This window comes from Oryctolagus cuniculus, chromosome 7 (genome assembly GCF_964237555.1).
Source record: "Oryctolagus cuniculus chromosome 7, mOryCun1.1, whole genome shotgun sequence".
NCBI classification, from domain to species: Eukaryota; Metazoa; Chordata; class Mammalia; order Lagomorpha; family Leporidae; genus Oryctolagus; species Oryctolagus cuniculus.
The window spans coordinates 38,824,921-38,841,970 of NC_091438.1; the positions used below are offsets into that span (position 1 = coordinate 38,824,921).

General features: G+C 60.0%; 2 protein-coding genes across 2 annotated transcripts; one reads left to right on the forward strand and one right to left on the reverse strand.

Moving 5' to 3' along the window:
* Positions 1-381: 381 nt before the first annotated feature.
* On the forward strand, positions 382-7,043 carry IGSF8 (immunoglobulin superfamily member 8). The gene is made up of 7 exons (XM_002715248.5): positions 382-672; positions 3,440-3,817; positions 4,387-4,848; positions 5,190-5,597; positions 5,756-6,169; positions 6,451-6,581; positions 6,770-7,043. Exons 1-6 carry the CDS (start codon positions 396-398, stop codon positions 6,564-6,566), a joined length of 2,055 nt encoding a protein of 684 aa, XP_002715294.4. The 5' UTR covers positions 382-395; the 3' UTR covers positions 6,567-6,581; positions 6,770-7,043.
* A 663-nt stretch (positions 7,044-7,706) lies between these two features.
* Positions 7,707-16,335, reverse strand: KCNJ9 (potassium inwardly rectifying channel subfamily J member 9). The gene is made up of 3 exons (XM_051858479.2): positions 16,162-16,335; positions 13,157-14,064; positions 7,707-10,489 (listed from the first exon to the last, which is right to left on the reverse strand). Exons 2-3 carry the CDS (start codon positions 14,004-14,006, stop codon positions 10,158-10,160), a joined length of 1,182 nt encoding a protein of 393 aa, XP_051714439.1. The 5' UTR covers positions 14,007-14,064; positions 16,162-16,335; the 3' UTR covers positions 7,707-10,157.
* Between the last annotated feature and the right edge of the window lie 715 nt (positions 16,336-17,050).

The window sequence follows — 17,050 nt, forward strand, 5'->3', positions numbered from 1 at the left end:
TTCGCTCTCTGTGGGGGGTGGGGGTGTGGGGAGGTGGTACGGGTCTCCCGGGGCCCTGAACGGGGTTTCAGCCCAAAGCCCCCCCCCCCCCCCCCCCGCGTCCCGGAACTCCGGGGTCCTGCTACCCCTTCTGCAGGGTTTGCTGCGAAGACCAGTGGCCCAGAGCAAGTGACTGGATTTTAAACACGTGGCCACCACCCCAGGGCTCCTGTATCCAGCCCTCCGGGAAAGGCTAGCAGGTGCAGGGCGGGGGTGAGCTCGTTGCGAGGGTAGATAGGGATGAGCCCAGGGCCGGGGCGGGGCCTGGGGCGGGGCCAAGACTGGAGTCTGGCGGGGCGGGACTGTGACTGGGCGGGGCCGGGAACCGCGGCGGGGCGGGACGAGGCGGGACGGGAATGGTCCCTGGGGCCGCCGAGGGCGGGAGTAAAAGCAGCGGGAGGAGGCAGAGAGGAGGGGGGACCCAGCAGCTCCCGCTCGGCGCCGGGCCGCTCCGTATACCCACGCCTCGCTGCTCCGCTTCTTGCTCCCCACCCGGGCATGCGCCCCCCGCGGCCCCGGCCCCGCAGAGTCCGCGCCGCCCCCCGGAGACTCCTCAGATCCGGCTGCGCACGATGGGCGCCCTCCGCCCCACGCCGCCGCCGCGGTTGCTGCAGTTGCTGCTGCTAACGCTGGGTAAGCCCGGCCCCCGCCCCGGCCCCGCTGTCTCCCCCGCCTTTCTGAACTCCTCGCAGCCCCCTTCTGCCTCAAGGGTGTCTCCAGCCTCCCCGGGCTCGGCGCCCCGCTGCTCTAGGTGAGAGCGGTATGGCCGAGTCTGTATGGGGAGAGGCAGGGCTCCCCAGCTCCAGGCCTGGGAACTGGGGCACCCCGGATCTCAGGGAGGCAGCCCCGCTTCTCAGCCCGCATATTTAGATCCTGGGGTCGCCGCAAACGAAGTGCTGCAGGTCCCTTCTGCCCCCCACTCAGTCCCAGGCCTGGCCTTGGGTGTCTGCCCTGCGTGGGCAGTGCCTGCCCGTCTTCGTAATTGCATCAGAGTTGGCTAGAGGCCCAGGAGCCGCTTCTGCCCACAATCTTTGAAGTTGCTGTTCCCTAATTGCCCCCCATACACTTTATCTGAGGTTGGGGGCGGTTTCTACTCTCAGCCCCATCTCCACCCTGGGCCGGGTCCCTCCTTGCCGGTCTTCAGCGCTCCCGGATGGCACTGTGCCCTGCGACCCCCACTGGTCGGCACACCCCTTGAGTGACTGCTTCCCTGCCTCATGAGACGCTAAGCTCCATGGAGACTGATTCTGCGAGCTCCAAGCAACTTGTCCACAGTCTGGGTGTTTATGGGGGCCGTCTGGGGCCGGCCTTGCATGGATGCTCCAGGGTAGTGACAGTGGGATTGGTTGAGGCCTGGAGCGGAGATTCTCTGTTGGAGGTGTGTGGGCAAGAGTGTGGTGGGGAGACAGTACAGCTGCCTGCGTGGCTGCCCAGAAGACCCAAGGCCTGGGAACAGGAGCGCCATGGGTGGGGGAGTTAGAGGAGCCGATTGCAGAGGAGCAGGGTGCAGGGGGAGAGGGTGGTGGCTTGAGAGCTGGGGTAGTCAACGCAGAAGCCCCAGCCACCGCCTGTTTCCAGATAGTGCAGTCTTCCCTTGCCTCACCGCCCTGTGCCCACGGGGCTAGGAGGAGGCCTTTCTTTGGGTCCCTGGCCGGGAAGCAGATGGGTGTAGAGCGAGGAAGGAGCTGGGGGACCTGGTTGCCTAGCACTTGGCTCCTTCTCCCCAGTGGAAAGCATGGGGCAGTGAGGAGCCCAGGGGAGGTGGAGGTGGGGAGGGGGGATGCACAGAGAGGATCTGAGGGCTCACCTGCAGTGAGTGCTGGAGCCAGGATGTGAACCCAGATCCAGTCACCAGGGAGGGGGCTGGCTGGGGAGAGGAGCTGTGTGACAGCTCATTTCCCAAGGCTGGGAGGGTGACTTTCCCATGGGGATCTCCAGGCATCAGCAGCTGTGGAGCCAGGGAGGGCTGAGGGGCCCTTCTGAGCAGAGTCTGCCTCGAGGGAGTAGGCAGGAGTGGGGTGGGGTGGGGGGGAGGTGTCAGCCTGGCTGTCTGGCCTTCATGCTGATTGTATGTGCCCCAAGCGAGGTGCTCCTGAGTCACAGATTCAGGGTGGAAACTGAGACCTGGGAGAGGAAGGGACTGGTCCTGGGCCAGACTTCTGGACCTGGGGCTGCAACCTGACATCCGGACTCCAGGCCTGTGTCCTGCGCCAGCTGACCACGAGTTCTCCCCGTGACAGCCAGAGGAAGAAGGAAGGGGCTGAGAGCATGGCCGTGGGGTAGGGAAGACGAGAGGGCCTTTTGTAGAGGAGCCGGAGGGCTCCCGGACCACGGAGTGCTGGGTATTTCCCTTCAGCCACTGCACAGTGGCACGCCTGGAAGTGACTGATGAGGGCAGTCCCCTCGACCTCGCCTTGGAGTTCCCTCATCTTCCCCCTGGATTGCCCCTCTGCAGGGGTGTGTGGGAGTCATGGGGGTGGGGGGCTGAGGCAGCCCTTCTTACATCCCAGGGTTCTCTGAGCTTATCTAATGGAGGCCATGGAAGGACAGGGGAAGAGAAGGAAGACGCCGAGCCCTCCAGTGCTGCCAGGAGTATATGCTGGGGTGCAGTTGGGCGTGAGGGTAGGGGTAGAATGAAGAAGAGAGGCTTGGTCTCTCCCAGGAGGAATAGAGAGGAGCAGCTGGGAGCTTAGTGCCTCCCTACAGAAAGACAGCCGTAGGTAAATAAGTACAGGCCATATGCAAATAAAAGCTTTTGTTAGGGAGCTGGTGGGGGGCCTTGGGCATCAGCTGGGGTAGCCTAAAGGTTGGCACTGGGGGAGGGGCTTCTGCCCCCTTGCTGGCCTGGGCAGAGCCTGGTTCTTACCCCAGAAGTCCCAGGAGAAGCAGTGAGCTCATGGCACAGCTGGAGGCGGGGGGGGGGGGGGGGAGGGCATTGTGTGACTGGGGCCGTGCCCTGTCCAGCTTGGGCCACTGGCTCCATTGTCTGGCCCAGGTGACGCAGCTGAGCCAGTCAGCTCTTCTGCGCAAGATTCGGCCAGCTCCCCTCCAAGTGGGCTCAGAATCCCTTAGTCAGAAGGCTCTCCTGGCCAGGTCCGGAAGAAGTGGGGTGGAGGGATAGGGTGCAGATAAGGAGGACAGGTGGAGTCAGGAATTACGAGCCCTCTCCTGCCCTGAGGGGCTCTGCCTCTGCTTGGCTGGAATGGGAGGCAAACCTGGGCCTGCACCCCCCCTGGACATCCAGGTGTCTTAGCATCCCTTCCCTGTTCCCAGAGCAGGCCCCAAACTGTGCCAATCCTCCCCGGTTTCCTTTCGCTTCACAGGCAGGGATCAAGAAAGGTGGTAGCTGGGGACATGGAATGGGGACCCAGGCTTCCCAACTCCTTGTGCTTTCCCATAGGAGTCGGATGCGGTGCCCGGGAGGTGCTGGTCCCCGAGGGGCCCCTGTACCGCGTGGCTGGCACGGCTGTCTCCATCTCCTGCAATGTGAGTGGCTATGAGGGCCCTGCCCAGCAGGACTTCGAGTGGTTCCTGTACAGACCTGAGGCCCCAGATGCTGCCCTGGGCATTGTCAGTACCAGGGATACCCGGTTCTCCTACGCCATCTTCGGGCCCCGTGTGGCTGCCGGTGAAGTGCAGGTGCAGCGTCTCCAGGGTGATGCTGTGCTGCTCAAGATCGCGCGCCTGCAGGCCCAGGACGCAGGGATTTACGAGTGCTACACACCTTCCACTGATACCCGCTACCTGGGCAGCTACAGCGGCAAGGTGGAGCTTCGAGGTACAGGGCCCTGGGATGGGGCAGAAAGTCAGGGCCAGGTGGGACCTATCTAACGCAGAGAGGCTAAGTGACTCACAAAGTCACCCGTGGTGGCTGGGGTGGGACTCAAACCCAGATTCCTTCATTGCAGTCCACTGCTCTCCTAGCAAACTCCCTCATGGGAGAAGGGCAAGTGTGTCTAAGCTGTGCTGTCTACTCTCCGCTCCCCAGTAGGGCGGGGCAGCCTGAGGGGCTGAGTGGGCTGTACTCCTGAGAGTCCAGAGGTGGGGTAGGACTTAGACCAGCTGACATTCTTGCCCTTGTACACTTGTTGGTGTTTTCTCAGTATTTCAATGTGGGGTTGCTCTGGAACATAACGGTGAGTAGGCAATGGGCTGGTTCTACCAAATTCAGCAAGTGTTTATTGAGCTGCCGTGGTGTGCCCAGTGCCATGCTTGGCACCACTGAGTTACAGAAGAACTAACACAACATGCAGTCTCTGCTCTCCAGGGGCTCGCGCTGGTCTGCTTAGGGAAACAGGACAAGAGCTGCCAGCTCCCGGCCCTCCCTCACTCCTTCTCCCCTCTCAGTTCTTCCAGATATGCTACAGGTGTCTGCTGCACCGCCGGGGCCCCGAGGCCGCCAGGCCCCAGCCTCCCCTCCACGCCTGACAGTGCACGAGGGCCAGGAGCTGGCCCTGGGCTGCCTGGCGCGGACGAGCACACAGAAGCACACACACCTGGCCGTGTCCTTTGGACGAGCCGTGCCCGAGGCGCCCGTGGGGCGAGCGACTCTGCAGGAAGTGGTGGGACTTCGTTCCGACCTGGCCGTGGAGGCCGGGGCTCCCTATGCTGAGCGGCTGGCTGCAGGGGAGCTGCGGCTGGGCAAGGAGGGGAGCGATCGGTACCGCATGGTGGTGGGGGGCGCGCAGGCCGAGGACGCGGGCACCTACCACTGCACTGCCGCGGAGTGGATTCAGGATCCTGATGGCAGCTGGGCCCAGATCGCGGAGAAGAGGGCTGTCCTGGCCCAGGTGGACGTGCAGACGCTGTGTGAGTGCCCACACCCCCACCCTGGAGCTCCAAGGCCCGCTGTCCTCTCTCCCAGTGGACTCCAAGCCACCTCTGACTTCAGGGAACTCATTTTCCAAAGAGCGGGTGACCCTGTCAGCTTCGTTTCCCTCTCCACCTGTGACAGCTTTTCTCTGCCCAGGTGTTAGGGGAGGAGATAGCAGGGCCATGGCTGGGGATGAGCATCCTGTCCCTGGGCGCAGGAGATGGTGACACCCAGTGAGGGGCAGACAGGAGGCCTCCAAATTGCTGCCGTCGGGGAAGGAACCACAGTTGTGGAGTCGGGTGCCACTGTGACATTCTTCTCCCCTCCCGTGTTTCAGCCAGCCAACTGGCAGTGACCGTGGGGCCTGGAGAGCGTCGCATCGGCCCAGGGGAGCCCTTGGAGCTGCTGTGCAACGTGTCCGGGGCACTGCCCCCACCAGGCCGTCATGCTGCGTACTCCGTGGGCTGGGAGATGGCACCTGCAGGGGCACCGGGGCCTGGCCGCCTGGTAGCCCAGCTGGACACAGAGGGCGTGGGCAGCCTGGGCCCTGGCTACGAGGGCCGGCACATTGCCATGGAGAAGGTGGCGTCCAGGACCTATCGGCTACGGCTAGAGGCTGCCAGGCCTGCTGATGCAGGCACCTACCGCTGCCTCGCCAAAGCCTATGTTCGAGGCTCTGGGACCCGGCTTCGTGAGGCAGCCAGTGCTCGCTCCCGGCCTCTCCCTGTGCATGTGCGGGAGGAAGGTGAGGGGCTCATAGAACCTTCTGTTTCCATGCCCTCTCCTTGTTCATCGGCCTCATGCTCCTCTTCCACTGTAATTATGGGGATACCCTGAGTTTCCTGGGACCTAACCCCCTGTCCCTGCCCCTCCGCCCTCTGATTCCTGTCCTCTGTTTTGCAGGTGTGGTGCTGGAGGCCGTGGCATGGCTGGCAGGGGGCACAGTGTACAGGGGGGAGACTGCCTCCCTGTTGTGCAACATCTCTGTGCGGGGCGGCCCCCCAGGGCTGCGGCTGGCTGCCAGCTGGTGGGTGGAGCGACCAGAGGAGGGGGAACTGAGCTCTTCCCCTGCCCAGCTGGTGGGCGGCGTGGGCCAGGACGGGGTGGCAGAGCTGGGGGTCCGGCCCGGAGGAGGCCCTGTCAGCGTGGAGCTGGTGGGGCCCCGAAGCCATCGGCTGAGACTGCACAGCTTGGGGCCCGAGGATGAGGGCGTGTACCACTGCGCCCCCAGTGCCTGGGTGCAGCATGCAGACTACAGCTGGTACCAGGCTGGCAGTGCCCGCTCCGGGCCCGTCACAGTCTACCCCTACACGCATGGTGAGTGGGCCCCACCCTCCAGCCCCTGCCTCATTGTCCCTTTCCTGCCTCTGAGCCTCCTGCCGCCATCCTCTCTCTCTCCTCCATGTAGCCTGCTGAAAGGTCTCGGGAACCCAGTGTTTGCCCCTTGCGCCCACCTGTACCCACGTCCTCATATGCGGAGAGGGCAGCAGTGGGCGGGGGAGGGACCGTGTGCACAGGGGAGCTGGGGGATGAGCGTGACGGTCGGGGGTGGGAGACGAGGGCACCCCCTCTGAACTGAACCACCCTCTCTCACCCAGCCCTAGACACCCTGTTAGTGCCCATGCTGGTGGGAACAGGGGTAGCTCTAGTGACTGGCGCCATCGTCCTTGGCACCATCACCTGCTGTTTCATGAAGAGGCTGCGGAAGCGGTGATCCCTCACTCCCCAGGTGAGGGGGAAAAACAGCCCCCACCCCATCTTGTCTTCCTTAGGACTCCTGCCCACAAGTCCTAAGCTGAACTACTCCCTCCCCACCTGGGGGAAGAGGAGGCTGCTCAGCTCTGCAGCATCCCGTTAGGGAGGGAGGCCCGCCGGCCCAGGGCTCTCTGACCTCAGCCCCCTCCACGCTTTCTCCAGTTCTTGCAGGTGTTGACTGTCTTCTGGCCCAGCTCCAAGCCCTCTGTCTGGTTGCCTGGACACCCTCGCCCGCTGCCCCCCTCCCTGTTAATTTATTTGACCTACTCTCCCAACCCAGAGTGGGAGACATGGCCCCTACTTCCCACTCCTCACCTCCCAAACGCCTCCCTCTGGCTGCCTGTTCTTGATCTCATACCTGCCCCCTGGGGAGGCCATTCCCTGTCCCAGTCCCAGAATTAGTTTTTCTAAAATGTGAATAAACTGTTTTATACAACCCAGGCCTGGCTGTGTCTTCCCCCAGCATGAGGCTGTAGGAGGCTGGGGCGGGGTGGGGTGGGGTGGTAGGCAGGTTGGGGCCTGACAGCCTATTCTGGACAACCCAGGCTTCTCTCCCCACCACAGACACCATCTGGCCTCTGTGGGCTGTGCCGCCCACTCCAGGAGGGGACACCTGGGTCCCATCTGTTGCCGGAATTGTCAGTGTCGAGCCAACTCCTCACTGGGCTTCTGCTTGGGAGAGAGTATGGAAAGGGAGGGGGAGTTCTGGCTGAGCTTTAGCCCTGCCCTCGCCATCCACCCATGTTAGAGGGCAAGGGCTTCCGGGGGGCGGGGCCTTTCCTGAGCTCCCCAGACTCCTCCACTCCCCTCTGCCAGGCTCATTCTCCTGGTCAGGCTAGTCTTAGACCTGACTCCTCCCAGCAGCCCCTGGGGCATCTTTTTCCTCCTGACCTTAATTATCCTGTCTGGCAGCAGGACAATAGGAGCCCAGAGCGCAGCCACCTGGGTGGCAGGGACAGTGGCAGTCAGGAGGACCTGTGTGCCCACAGAGCCGCTGCACCTGCGTCCACCCCCGCCTAGCTTCTCTCCTTTGCCTAAGGATTCTCTGATCCTAAAATTCACAGCCGGACTGAAGCTTAAGAGGCATCAAGTATCCCTGTTTCGGTTTAGTTATTTAGACATTTATTGAGCATTACTGATTTGCTAAATGTCATTTTTACAGATGAGAAATCAGGTCCAGAGAAGTGATGTGACTTTGCCCAGCATCATAGAGCTAAAAGTGATGGTCAGTGTCAGGACCAGAACCCGGGCCTCCTGACTGTGTGCACCGTGTGGTGGTGCCCTGAGTGGGGACGGTGGCAAGGAGGCATGTGGCAGGGTCTTGGTGACTTCCAGGGGGAGGAGGAGGCCTGTCCCAGCCTCAGTGTCCCTGCCTGGGCTAACCACCGTGTGCCTGTGTGTATGGGGTTGGGCAGCCCCCACACCTGTCTGCACTGCACCTGTTACACTGAATTGAATCAAAATCACTCCCATGTTCTGCCCCAACATCCGTCTGTTCTTGAGGGGACAGCTGATGCCAGCGTTTGGAAACCCCGTCTTTGAGGGTGACTCGGGTGGTCCTGTGACCGTGCCTAGACTGACAGGAGGGGATGGCAGCTTGGGTCCTCTGAGGCTGCCTCTGTGACTGCTTCCTCTGCTCCCAGGGGACCCTGGCGTCCCAGCCGGGGACTGGCCCCTCACACATCCTGCTTCGTGGGTAGGACTCTTCCAGGAGGCCAGCCTCAGGTCCCTGGATGCTCCTGCCCCTTCTTCACTTGCCACGACTCTCCCCTCACCATCCTAGCGTGGCTGGGGAGAGACTAGGAAGGGCTGGAGTTGGGGCGGGAACGTGTGCCTCCACGGCCCCTGGTCCCAGCTGGGCAGAAAGCAGGCTGTGAGCCCATCCAGGTCCTTCTCTCTCTTTTTCTTCCACAGTCAGCTCTGTTTCTCCAAGTCTCTCAAGGGGCGCATTCCTTTGCCACTGGAGCCTCTCCTGCTCGGGCTCCCCGTGACCTCCCAGGAATCCCCTTAAGCCTCATCCTGCCTATCTTGCCCACTCGTCTTCCCCAAAGCCACCTCAGCTTGTCATTGCCCTGTTCCCACTGACCGCTGAGCTCCTGGGCCAGAAGTTACACCCTTCAGCCTGGGTTTCAGGTCCCCCTCTGCCTTCCCCTCCATGCTACCCTTTCTGTTTCTCTTGCTGGCTGCCCCAGGATCCTCAGCGTCTGTGCTCCATCTCCTGATAAGGTCTCCAAGATCTTGTGACAGCAGCAGTTCTCAGAGGGTGACCCCCAGGCAGGACCCGGGAGCTGGTTGGAAATGCCTTATTTTTGATCTCCGCCCAGAACTATTGAGTAAGAAACCCTGGGAGTGTGGCCCAGCAATCCGTGTTTAAACATGCCGTCCAGGTGACTGACCCACATGGGCATTTTCAAACTGGGTTGACGTCATTTCCTCTGAGTTACTCAACCCCGGGCTTTCTGATGAACACAACCCTTTCACCCCCTGCTCTGAGAGACTGCACAGTTCGCAGCTGGAAGGAACCACACCTTGCTCAGCTGCCACAGGTACAGTTCCCATATGCCCAGTATCCCCGGGCTAAGAGCCAGGTCTTTGAAGGTCTACTCCCCATGGTACCGATCAATGATTTCAGCAACACCCCCACTGGTGCCCCAAGGACAAACTCTGCCTTCCCCAGGGACCCTTGTGGTCCGGCTCTAGCGAACCCACTTTCTAGATCTCTCCCATGGCCCCCTTTCCTCCTCAGCACTTCTCTCTCCCTTCCTGCCCTTGCAGCGGTATCTGCAAGATCTCATTCCACTCTCAGAAAATAGCCATGCCGATCTCTTCCCAGGCCCTGCTCCAGGGCCCCCAGCTCTGACATCTCCCTCCACTTCCTGCTTGCTTGCCTCTGGGCTAAGGTCACTGACACCTTGCTGAGTTTCCTTTGCAGTCCTTCATCCTCCTGCTCAGACCGGCACAGTGGGAGGGGTGCAGCTGGGAGGGCACCTTCGTCACCTGTACCCACCACCATTCAGCTTTACCTGCTCTGGCCCAGCTTGGAGTACGGTGTCCAGTTGGACAGGTGTGCCATACCCGGGGAGGCTGGCTGGAGAAGTGAGTGGGGGCTGCACTGCCTCCCACACTCTGTTCCCCGAGCATGCACCCTGGCTTCGGGGCTTTGTTGGAAGGGGAAGGGTATCTTTCTGGAGCTTGCACAAAGGTCCTCTGTGGGTTAGTGGCAGCCCTGTCATTCGGTCCCACCCGTCAGCTGCCTCTGTCTGCCACCACCTTCTATCCCCCGACAAGTCCATCCCTCTGTCCGTCCATCCTCCTGTGAACAGACACGAAGGTCAAACACAGACTGCTATGTTCACCCTCTCTTACCCTCTATTCTCAAATAAGGACCTTTCCCTTCCATGTGGGACCCTACACTCGAGCTTCTGAGGGGGCCGCTCCAACTTCAGCGCATGCGCAGTGGTCTTGCCTGCCTCCTCCACCTCTGACAGCCAGCTCCCCTGTACACCTGTGTCTGGGCCCCGGTCTGCCACAGAGGTCTGGAGGAGACTGGTCACACCTTGGACTCACTCTCTGGGGGTGGCAGGCAGCCATTCTGCTCCTTGTCAGCCCCAGCCTCCTCCCCGGCCCCCTCCCCAGCCCCCTCCTCCTCCACCTTCTCGTCCAGCCGGCTGGGGATGGACCAGTAGAGATGAGCATCAAGACGGGCTGCCGCCTCGGCCAACTCCCGGGCGCTGCACGAGGGTGTGGGCACCTCGAAGGTCTCGTGGAAGCTGGCATAGTCCACTTCATAGAAGCCGTCCTCCAGGGTCAGCACTGATGTGAAGCGGTGACCCCACAGCACCTCGTCCACCAGGTAGGAGCTCCGAGCTTGGCATGTCATTCCTGGGTGTGCAGGGCGGGGTGGGTGGGAAAGGGCACGAGTCATTGCAAAGTCCATTCCCAGCACCATTCCCTCCATCCCTCCCAGGGGCTCCTGCCTCCCCCTTCCCAACTCCTGTTCTTGGCCAGCCCCCTCACCTCCTCTCATTTACCTCGACTGCCCTTAGTCTCCAGCCATCGCTTTCCCCTCTTCTCCAATGGTGATGCCAACCACAGAAGCCATAACCTTGAAACTAACCTTAGGGATCATCTGGTGCAACTTCCACCTCCATATGAGGCTCCCTGCTGGAGCACCCCCAACAGTGGGCGTCTAGCTTATGCTTGCCCACCTCCTGGGATCAAGAGTTCACCATCCCGTAAGGAGCCCACTGCTTTCTGCAAAGGCCCTAACAGCTGGGTTCTTCTTTAAACAGAGGAGAATCTGCCTCTTGACATTTCCACCCCTTGGTTTCACCCCAACCCTGACTGACACCCCTCTGAGATCTGAGGAGTCCCTGCTTCCCTCATGTCTTCTTCAGGCTAGACACCTTTTTTTTTTTTTTTTTTTTTTTTTTTTTTTTTTTTTTTTTTTTGACAGAGTTAGTGAGAGAGAGAGACAAAGAGAAAGGTATTCCGTCCATTGGTTCACCCCCAAAAAGGCCGGTCAGAAGCCAGAGAGCTGGACTGGAAGAGGAGCAACTGGGACTAGAACCCGGGGCCCATATGGGATGCTGGTGCCACAGGCGGAGAATTAACCAAGTGAGCCACAGCGCCAGCCCAGGCTAAACACTTCTGGCTTCCTCCTCCATTCCTCACTGGATCTGGTTTTCACAAATTTCACTTTCTCGATGGCAAACCAGAATGGCCAGGAGGAACCCTTAAGTAGCCCCTTGAGTATGATAAATTTTCATCTGTGGCCGATCCACGCACACGAGAGGGCTCATCGTCTCTCTGTCCTCTGGCCACGGGTCTTTTAACTAAGAGGGCACAAGATTGCATTACATAAACGCTTTTGGAAGCTGCATCGCATTGCTGTGACATCAAGCCTGTGGCCAACTAACCCCCGCCCAGTTCTTTTTTCGCCAGAGCTCTTCCATGCTGTGCTTACATAAGTGATTTTTTTAAAGCCTAAATGTAGAATTTTATATTTATTCCCTTTAAATGTCATCTTGTTGGGTTTTGGCTCATTATTCTTGCTTTTCAAAAGCATTTTTGAATCCTGACTCTCTCACCCAAAATATTACCACCCTTGCCAGCTTTATCTCTCTAGAAAAATCAGTCGGCTTTCATCCCTTGTCCTCTCCACTGCCACCCTCCCCAGTCTGCCTAGCCTTGGGCCTGTGTCCTATTTTCCCAGTTGGGTCAGAACACTTTGTGGGGCAGGTCATTCTCCCCGGATCTCAGGGTCTCTCTCTAACCCACACCCATCTCATAACAAGGGACAGGGGAGAGTGGACATGGGCATGTCATGGGAGCTCTCAACATGGAGGCCTGGCCCTGAGACATCCTGGGGGCTTGGCGTTTTTTGGTGAAGGCTGGAATAAGAAGTATGGAATAAGAAGTATGGGGGAGGGAGGCAGGGGAAGAAGAGCCCTAAGCTAAGGGGTGCTGGGGAGAGAGGGGGCTGAAAGGAGAATGTTCCCATAAAGAGAGGGCCAGCCTCAGATACTGCCCGGAAAGGAGCTACAGCTGGAGAAATGGAGGAAAGAGAACAGAGTGAGTGAGGAAAGGGGAAAGAGCTAGGGGAAGCCCGGCAAGGTGCATTGAGATTGGGGTAGGGTGAAGGAGCCAGGGAAGGGTTTGATGGCCCCAGCTTGTCAGAAAGGCCACCAGGAATAACAGAAGCTCTGGACAGTGGCAGGAACTGCAGTGCCCCCTAGTGGGCCTTTGTTCTCCCCTGGGAGGTGGGGGCGCTTTCCTTATCATGCAACCTGTGGATCTCAAGTCCTAGGGGACCTCACTTGCAGTTACTACACTGGCCTTTTCTTACCGACCCTAAACCCATCACCGAGCTGGCCAGAGCTGGAGGTACTGACATCCCAGCTGGGTTGTCATTCCTTGGGAAGGGGCTGGAAATGGTATTCCCCTTGTCCTCTGAAAGTTGAGTCTTTTGCTGCATAGAGAAACCGAGGCAGGAGTGACCAGGTATTAAGCCCTCCTTAAGGTCCAGCCTTGGACTAACTCAGGCTATAACAAACCTCCACCATCCAACTCCAGGGGCCTGGCCTATCAGCAAGGAGGAGACCTCTAAGCATAACACCTCCTTCCAACTGCAGACCGCTGAACACTGAAGCCAGCCCATCTGGGAGCAACCCAGGCATGGCCACTTAGTGCCTTATGACAGCCGATGAGCACTATAACAAGAAGTCACCTCCAGGGGGCTCCTGCTAGGGTGAAATGAGCTCACGGGTGGGGGCGCGTGCTTTGGAACTGTGCAGGACGCAAAGCGAGTACCTGGCGAAGGTTACTCTCGGTGTCCCCAGGAACACGCACCTCTCGGCCCAGGAGCACTTCGGAGAATTCCTCCACGCTGTTTCGTCGCTCTGCACTTCCCCTCCCGCCCTATCTCACCTCCATCTCCCGTTCCTCCCAAGCCTGTGGGCCAGCTCCCTCCCTCCCCAGCTGCCTGCCTGGTTCTTCCTCCGCCCTGCCCGTCCGCCCCCGCCGCCCAAGCCCGGTCCCCGCCCGCACCCGTGGCTTCCACCATGCCCTCGAGGATGACCACGATCTCGAAGTCGTCTCTCTCTAGGGCGCGGCGCGACGCCTCCCAGAAGGGGCTGGCGGCGTCGATCTCGTGGCTGATGACGAGCGGCGAGACGAGGAAGAGGCGGTCGTCGCCCGTGTCGAAGCCCACGCTGAGGTCGGTCTGGTGCAGCGGGATGAACTCGCCCTCCAGCGTCTGGCGCGAGCGGATGAGCTTGGCGCGGATGGAGGCCTCGACGATGTGCGAGGAGCGCAGGTCGCCCACGCGGAACATGAGGCAGAGGCGCCCGTCGCGCAACGACACCACGGCGTGCGAGGAGAAGACAAGCGTGGCGGCGCGCTTGTTGGGCTGCGAGATCTTGACGAACATGCAGCCCACCATGAAGGCGTTCACCATGGAACCCAGGATGGCCTGCAGCAGCAGCAGCACGATGCCCTCGGGGCACTGGTCGGTGATGACGCGGTGCCCGTAGCCGATGGTGGTCTCCGTCTCGATGGAGAAGAGGAAGGCTGCCACGAAGCCATTCAGGTTGTTGACGCACGGCGTCCACGCCGTGTCCTCCAGGTGCTCCAGGTCGCCGCGGCCGTAGGCGATCAGCCACCAGATGGCGCCGAAGAAAAGCCAGGTGAGCGCGTAGGCGAGCACGAAGAAGAGCAGGCTGAGGCGCCACTGCAGGTCCACGAGCGTGGTGAACAGGTCGGTCAGGTAGCGGTACGTCTCGCGCACGTTGCCCTGCTGCACGTTGCACCTGCCGTCCTTCTCCACGTAGCGCTGGCGGCCGCGGCGGCGCGGCGGCTCCTCGGGCCCCGGCGAGAAGGCGGCGTTCTCCTGCGCCATGGCGGCGGCGGGCAGTTCCGCGCGCGCGCGCCGGGCGCCCGCTGGGCTCCTAGAGGGGCTTGAGAGAGGTTTGCTGAATTAATGGACTGGCGGGCTGGGGGTGAGGGGGTGGGGGGTGGGGGACTCGAGGCTCCCGGGCCAGCCCCGAGTGACTGACTGGGTGGTCCTGAGTGAGTAGCTTGGTTTCTCAGCCTCACTCTTCCAATCAGCAGAATGGGATTGATGCTTACAGCTCCAACTGCCACCCTCCCCGCCTCCCCGCCCAAATCCCACGCTCCAAGACTTGGGAGGATCAGATGGTGTCATGTAAACGCACCGGACGGCACCATGCAACTCCTATGATTATTCTTAGGGGAAGGAGTTACAGGAAAAGAAGCCTTGGTGCCACCGCCTGTACCTGGCAAAAAGCAGCACCTCACCGGCATCCCGGCAGAAGACCCCGGCTGGAAGGCGTTTTCTCTCCAATGTCGAGTCACCAAGCCTGCCCTAAGGACCTGCGCCCTCTTTTCCCGGACTTCCCTCCACAGTTCAACCTGCCAGTCTAACCTGGCTCTTCTGGAATCGCCCCAAGGCTGTCCCATGGAAGTCCTCCCCGCTCCTTCCTCCCTGGACCTCAGCATCCTGCCCACTTCTTCATCTTCCTGGCATCAAGGAGCTTGCACAGGGGGAGAGCAGGGGGAGGTGTGGGAGAGAGTGAAACATCTCCAGCCCTGCAAGGCTTGAGCACCCTCATGCTGGGAAGCGCTCTCCCCACCCCTGCACTCCTCCCCGAGGGGTCAGCCTCATTCCCCCTAGGTCCTCTCCCCGGTGGGAACAGCCTGACATTGGGGAGGGGGACTAGAGGATGTGAGATCCACACAGGCAGCCAGGGTAAAGCAAGCACAGAGTGCAGCTGGGGTTAGACTCCTATCCCTCTGTTCTTCACGGCAGATATGGAAGCAGATCGAGTGAAGCAATAGGCACCCACATTTACTTCCCCACCTGCTCCAGTTCTGTCCCCCCACCCTCCTACTTTCCATTGCGTATCAACGTCAGCCCCACCCCCATCTGCCATATGCCCCAAGCCTACACACCCAGCGAAGCCCACCTAACTTTGCTCCAGATTCTTCCCCCCAGAAGAGCTCTCTGAGCCCTGAGATGGAGGTCCAGAGCCCTTCCTTAGGCACCCTGGGTCTCCCCAGAGATATGAACCACACCAAGAAAGGTCTAGAATAGGTATCTGGTACCCTTCTCTTTCCCGAGAATTGTCCTGTCCCCCTAAGAGGTCTGGACTAGCGGGCAGGAGGGGATGACATGAGGATCACAAATGGCCTGGGTATTTGACCAAGTCCTAGGAGATACTTTCTGGATATGGATGTCTAAACCCAGCACTCAGGAATTTAAGTCGGAGAGGGTGTGTGTGTGTGTGTGTGTGTGTGTGTGTTGGGGTGAGTGTCAGGAGGAGAAACCAAAAAGACCTGACTTGGATGGAGTTCAAGGGCACCCCCACATCTGTTTTTCGTGGAGCCAGGGACACAGAGGCCAGCCATGTGGCAATGGCAGGTTAGGGTCTTCTCCTGCCCCAACAGTGGGCTTCCGTGTCACTTCCTGAGCATGGGACATCCTCGGGAAGCGATCGCTGGACATTGACCGCCTCAGAGACCGCAGGTCATGCAGGAAAGCACCTGGGTCCTGTTCCTCCCAGCTTTAGCCCCAGGTGGGCATCCAGCCATCCTCTCAGGGAGGGGACTCCACTGTCCTATCACCCCCAGAACTCCCTCCCTGTCTATTGCCCCAGGGAGCTACGTGAGCCTCGTTTTGCTGGAGTTCCATCTCCTGCCCTCCTGAGTAGGGAGCTGCATTTTTCTCAGAGGGAAGGAAAGGTGTGAAATTGTTGCGTTCATTCCAAGATCGTCTGCATCTTCCCTCCAATAATTCCAGTTCCTCCCACCTACTTCTCATTCTCGTGCATGCTGTGACCCCTAAGCAGAAGATCCACTAGCATATTTTCCTGGACCCCTCTTCCTCCTCCTAAAGGGTATTGAGCAGCAAGGGGGCTGATTTTTTTTTAAGAAGAGATTTGGTGAAAACTCCCTTGGGAACCAGCTCCTCCCAAACCCTCATTTGCCTGGGAAATAGGGGGCCCAAACCCCAAGTCCCCCGCAACTCAACTCACAGCGTGTGGAGAGGACAGGAGCCGGCAGCAGAGACCCTTGGGGGGTGGTGTCCATGCCCCTGACACCGCCCCCCACCAGGCCCCCTTGGAGGGTGGGAACCGCAGATACTGCTGTTTCTCCTGGATGTAGCGGCAGCTCTGACTAGGACTTGCTATCTGTGTCATCCCCACTTCCCAGGCTCCCCTGCTCCTCCTGGTTTCCATGGCAACCAGTCTGGCGACAGCGCCACAGCATCCCCCTCCCCTCCCCAGTCCTGGGTACCACTAGGGGCTGATCCACGCGCCAAAGCTATTTTTAGCTGAAGTCCCTCCTCCTGGACAGCTCAAAGCTCGCCTCCTCACCCCCTCATAGGAGGAAAAAAAATAAAAAGGGAAAGAAAGCTGGCAGGCATGCTGGCTCTTTCCTAAGAGGTTCCTTGCTTTGGGAAAATACAAGCCCTGGTGTATTTTGGGAATAAGGTGTTTGGTTTCCTGGGGTTTCAGAGGGTCACCTGGTGCTCCCCACCCCCAGCAGGACCTGTGGTGTGTCGGGGCTGCCATCAGGTCAGGCGGGCCATCCCAGCCTACATTTTTGGAGACGCCTCTGATTCAGAAGAGGGTAGCTAGAGAGAAAAGAGACCCACACAGTGCAGGAAAGGGAAGGGTTCTAATCCTAGCAAAGGTTGACGTGAGCCCTGCTTTCCCGAGCTGCAGTTTTCTAGTCTGGTCCAGGGTGTGGGCACGTGCAAACAGCCGTGTTCTGTGCACACTTCAGGGTGCACACGTCAGGTGCGGGAGTACAAGCAGAAGAGCTTTGCAATGCTTTGCACTAATGGAAAAAGTCTAGAAACCACCCAGATGTCCAACAGAGAGGAAAGCCCACGTTCAGGCTTACTCATTCCTCCTTCAG

Excerpts from the sequence above, each read along its gene's own strand:
- IGSF8 (XM_002715248.5), top strand. The coding sequence starts at position 396 with ATGGTCCCTGGGGCCGCCGAGGGCGGGAGTAAAAGCAGCGGGAGGAGG. Across the intron at positions 5,598-5,755 it reads TGTGCATGTGCGGGAGGAAG|GTGTGGTGCTGGAGGCCGTG; the intron begins GTGAGGGGCTCA and ends TCTGTTTTGCAG. Across the intron at positions 6,170-6,450 it reads AGTCTACCCCTACACGCATG|CCCTAGACACCCTGTTAGTG; the intron begins GTGAGTGGGCCC and ends TCTCTCACCCAG.
- KCNJ9 (XM_051858479.2), bottom strand. The coding sequence starts at position 14,006 with ATGGCGCAGGAGAACGCCGCCTTCTCGCCGGGGCCCGAGGAGCCGCCG. Across the intron at positions 10,490-13,156 it reads GGGCATGGTGGAAGCCACGG|GAATGACATGCCAAGCTCGG; the intron begins GTGCGGGCGGGG and ends CTGCACACCCAG.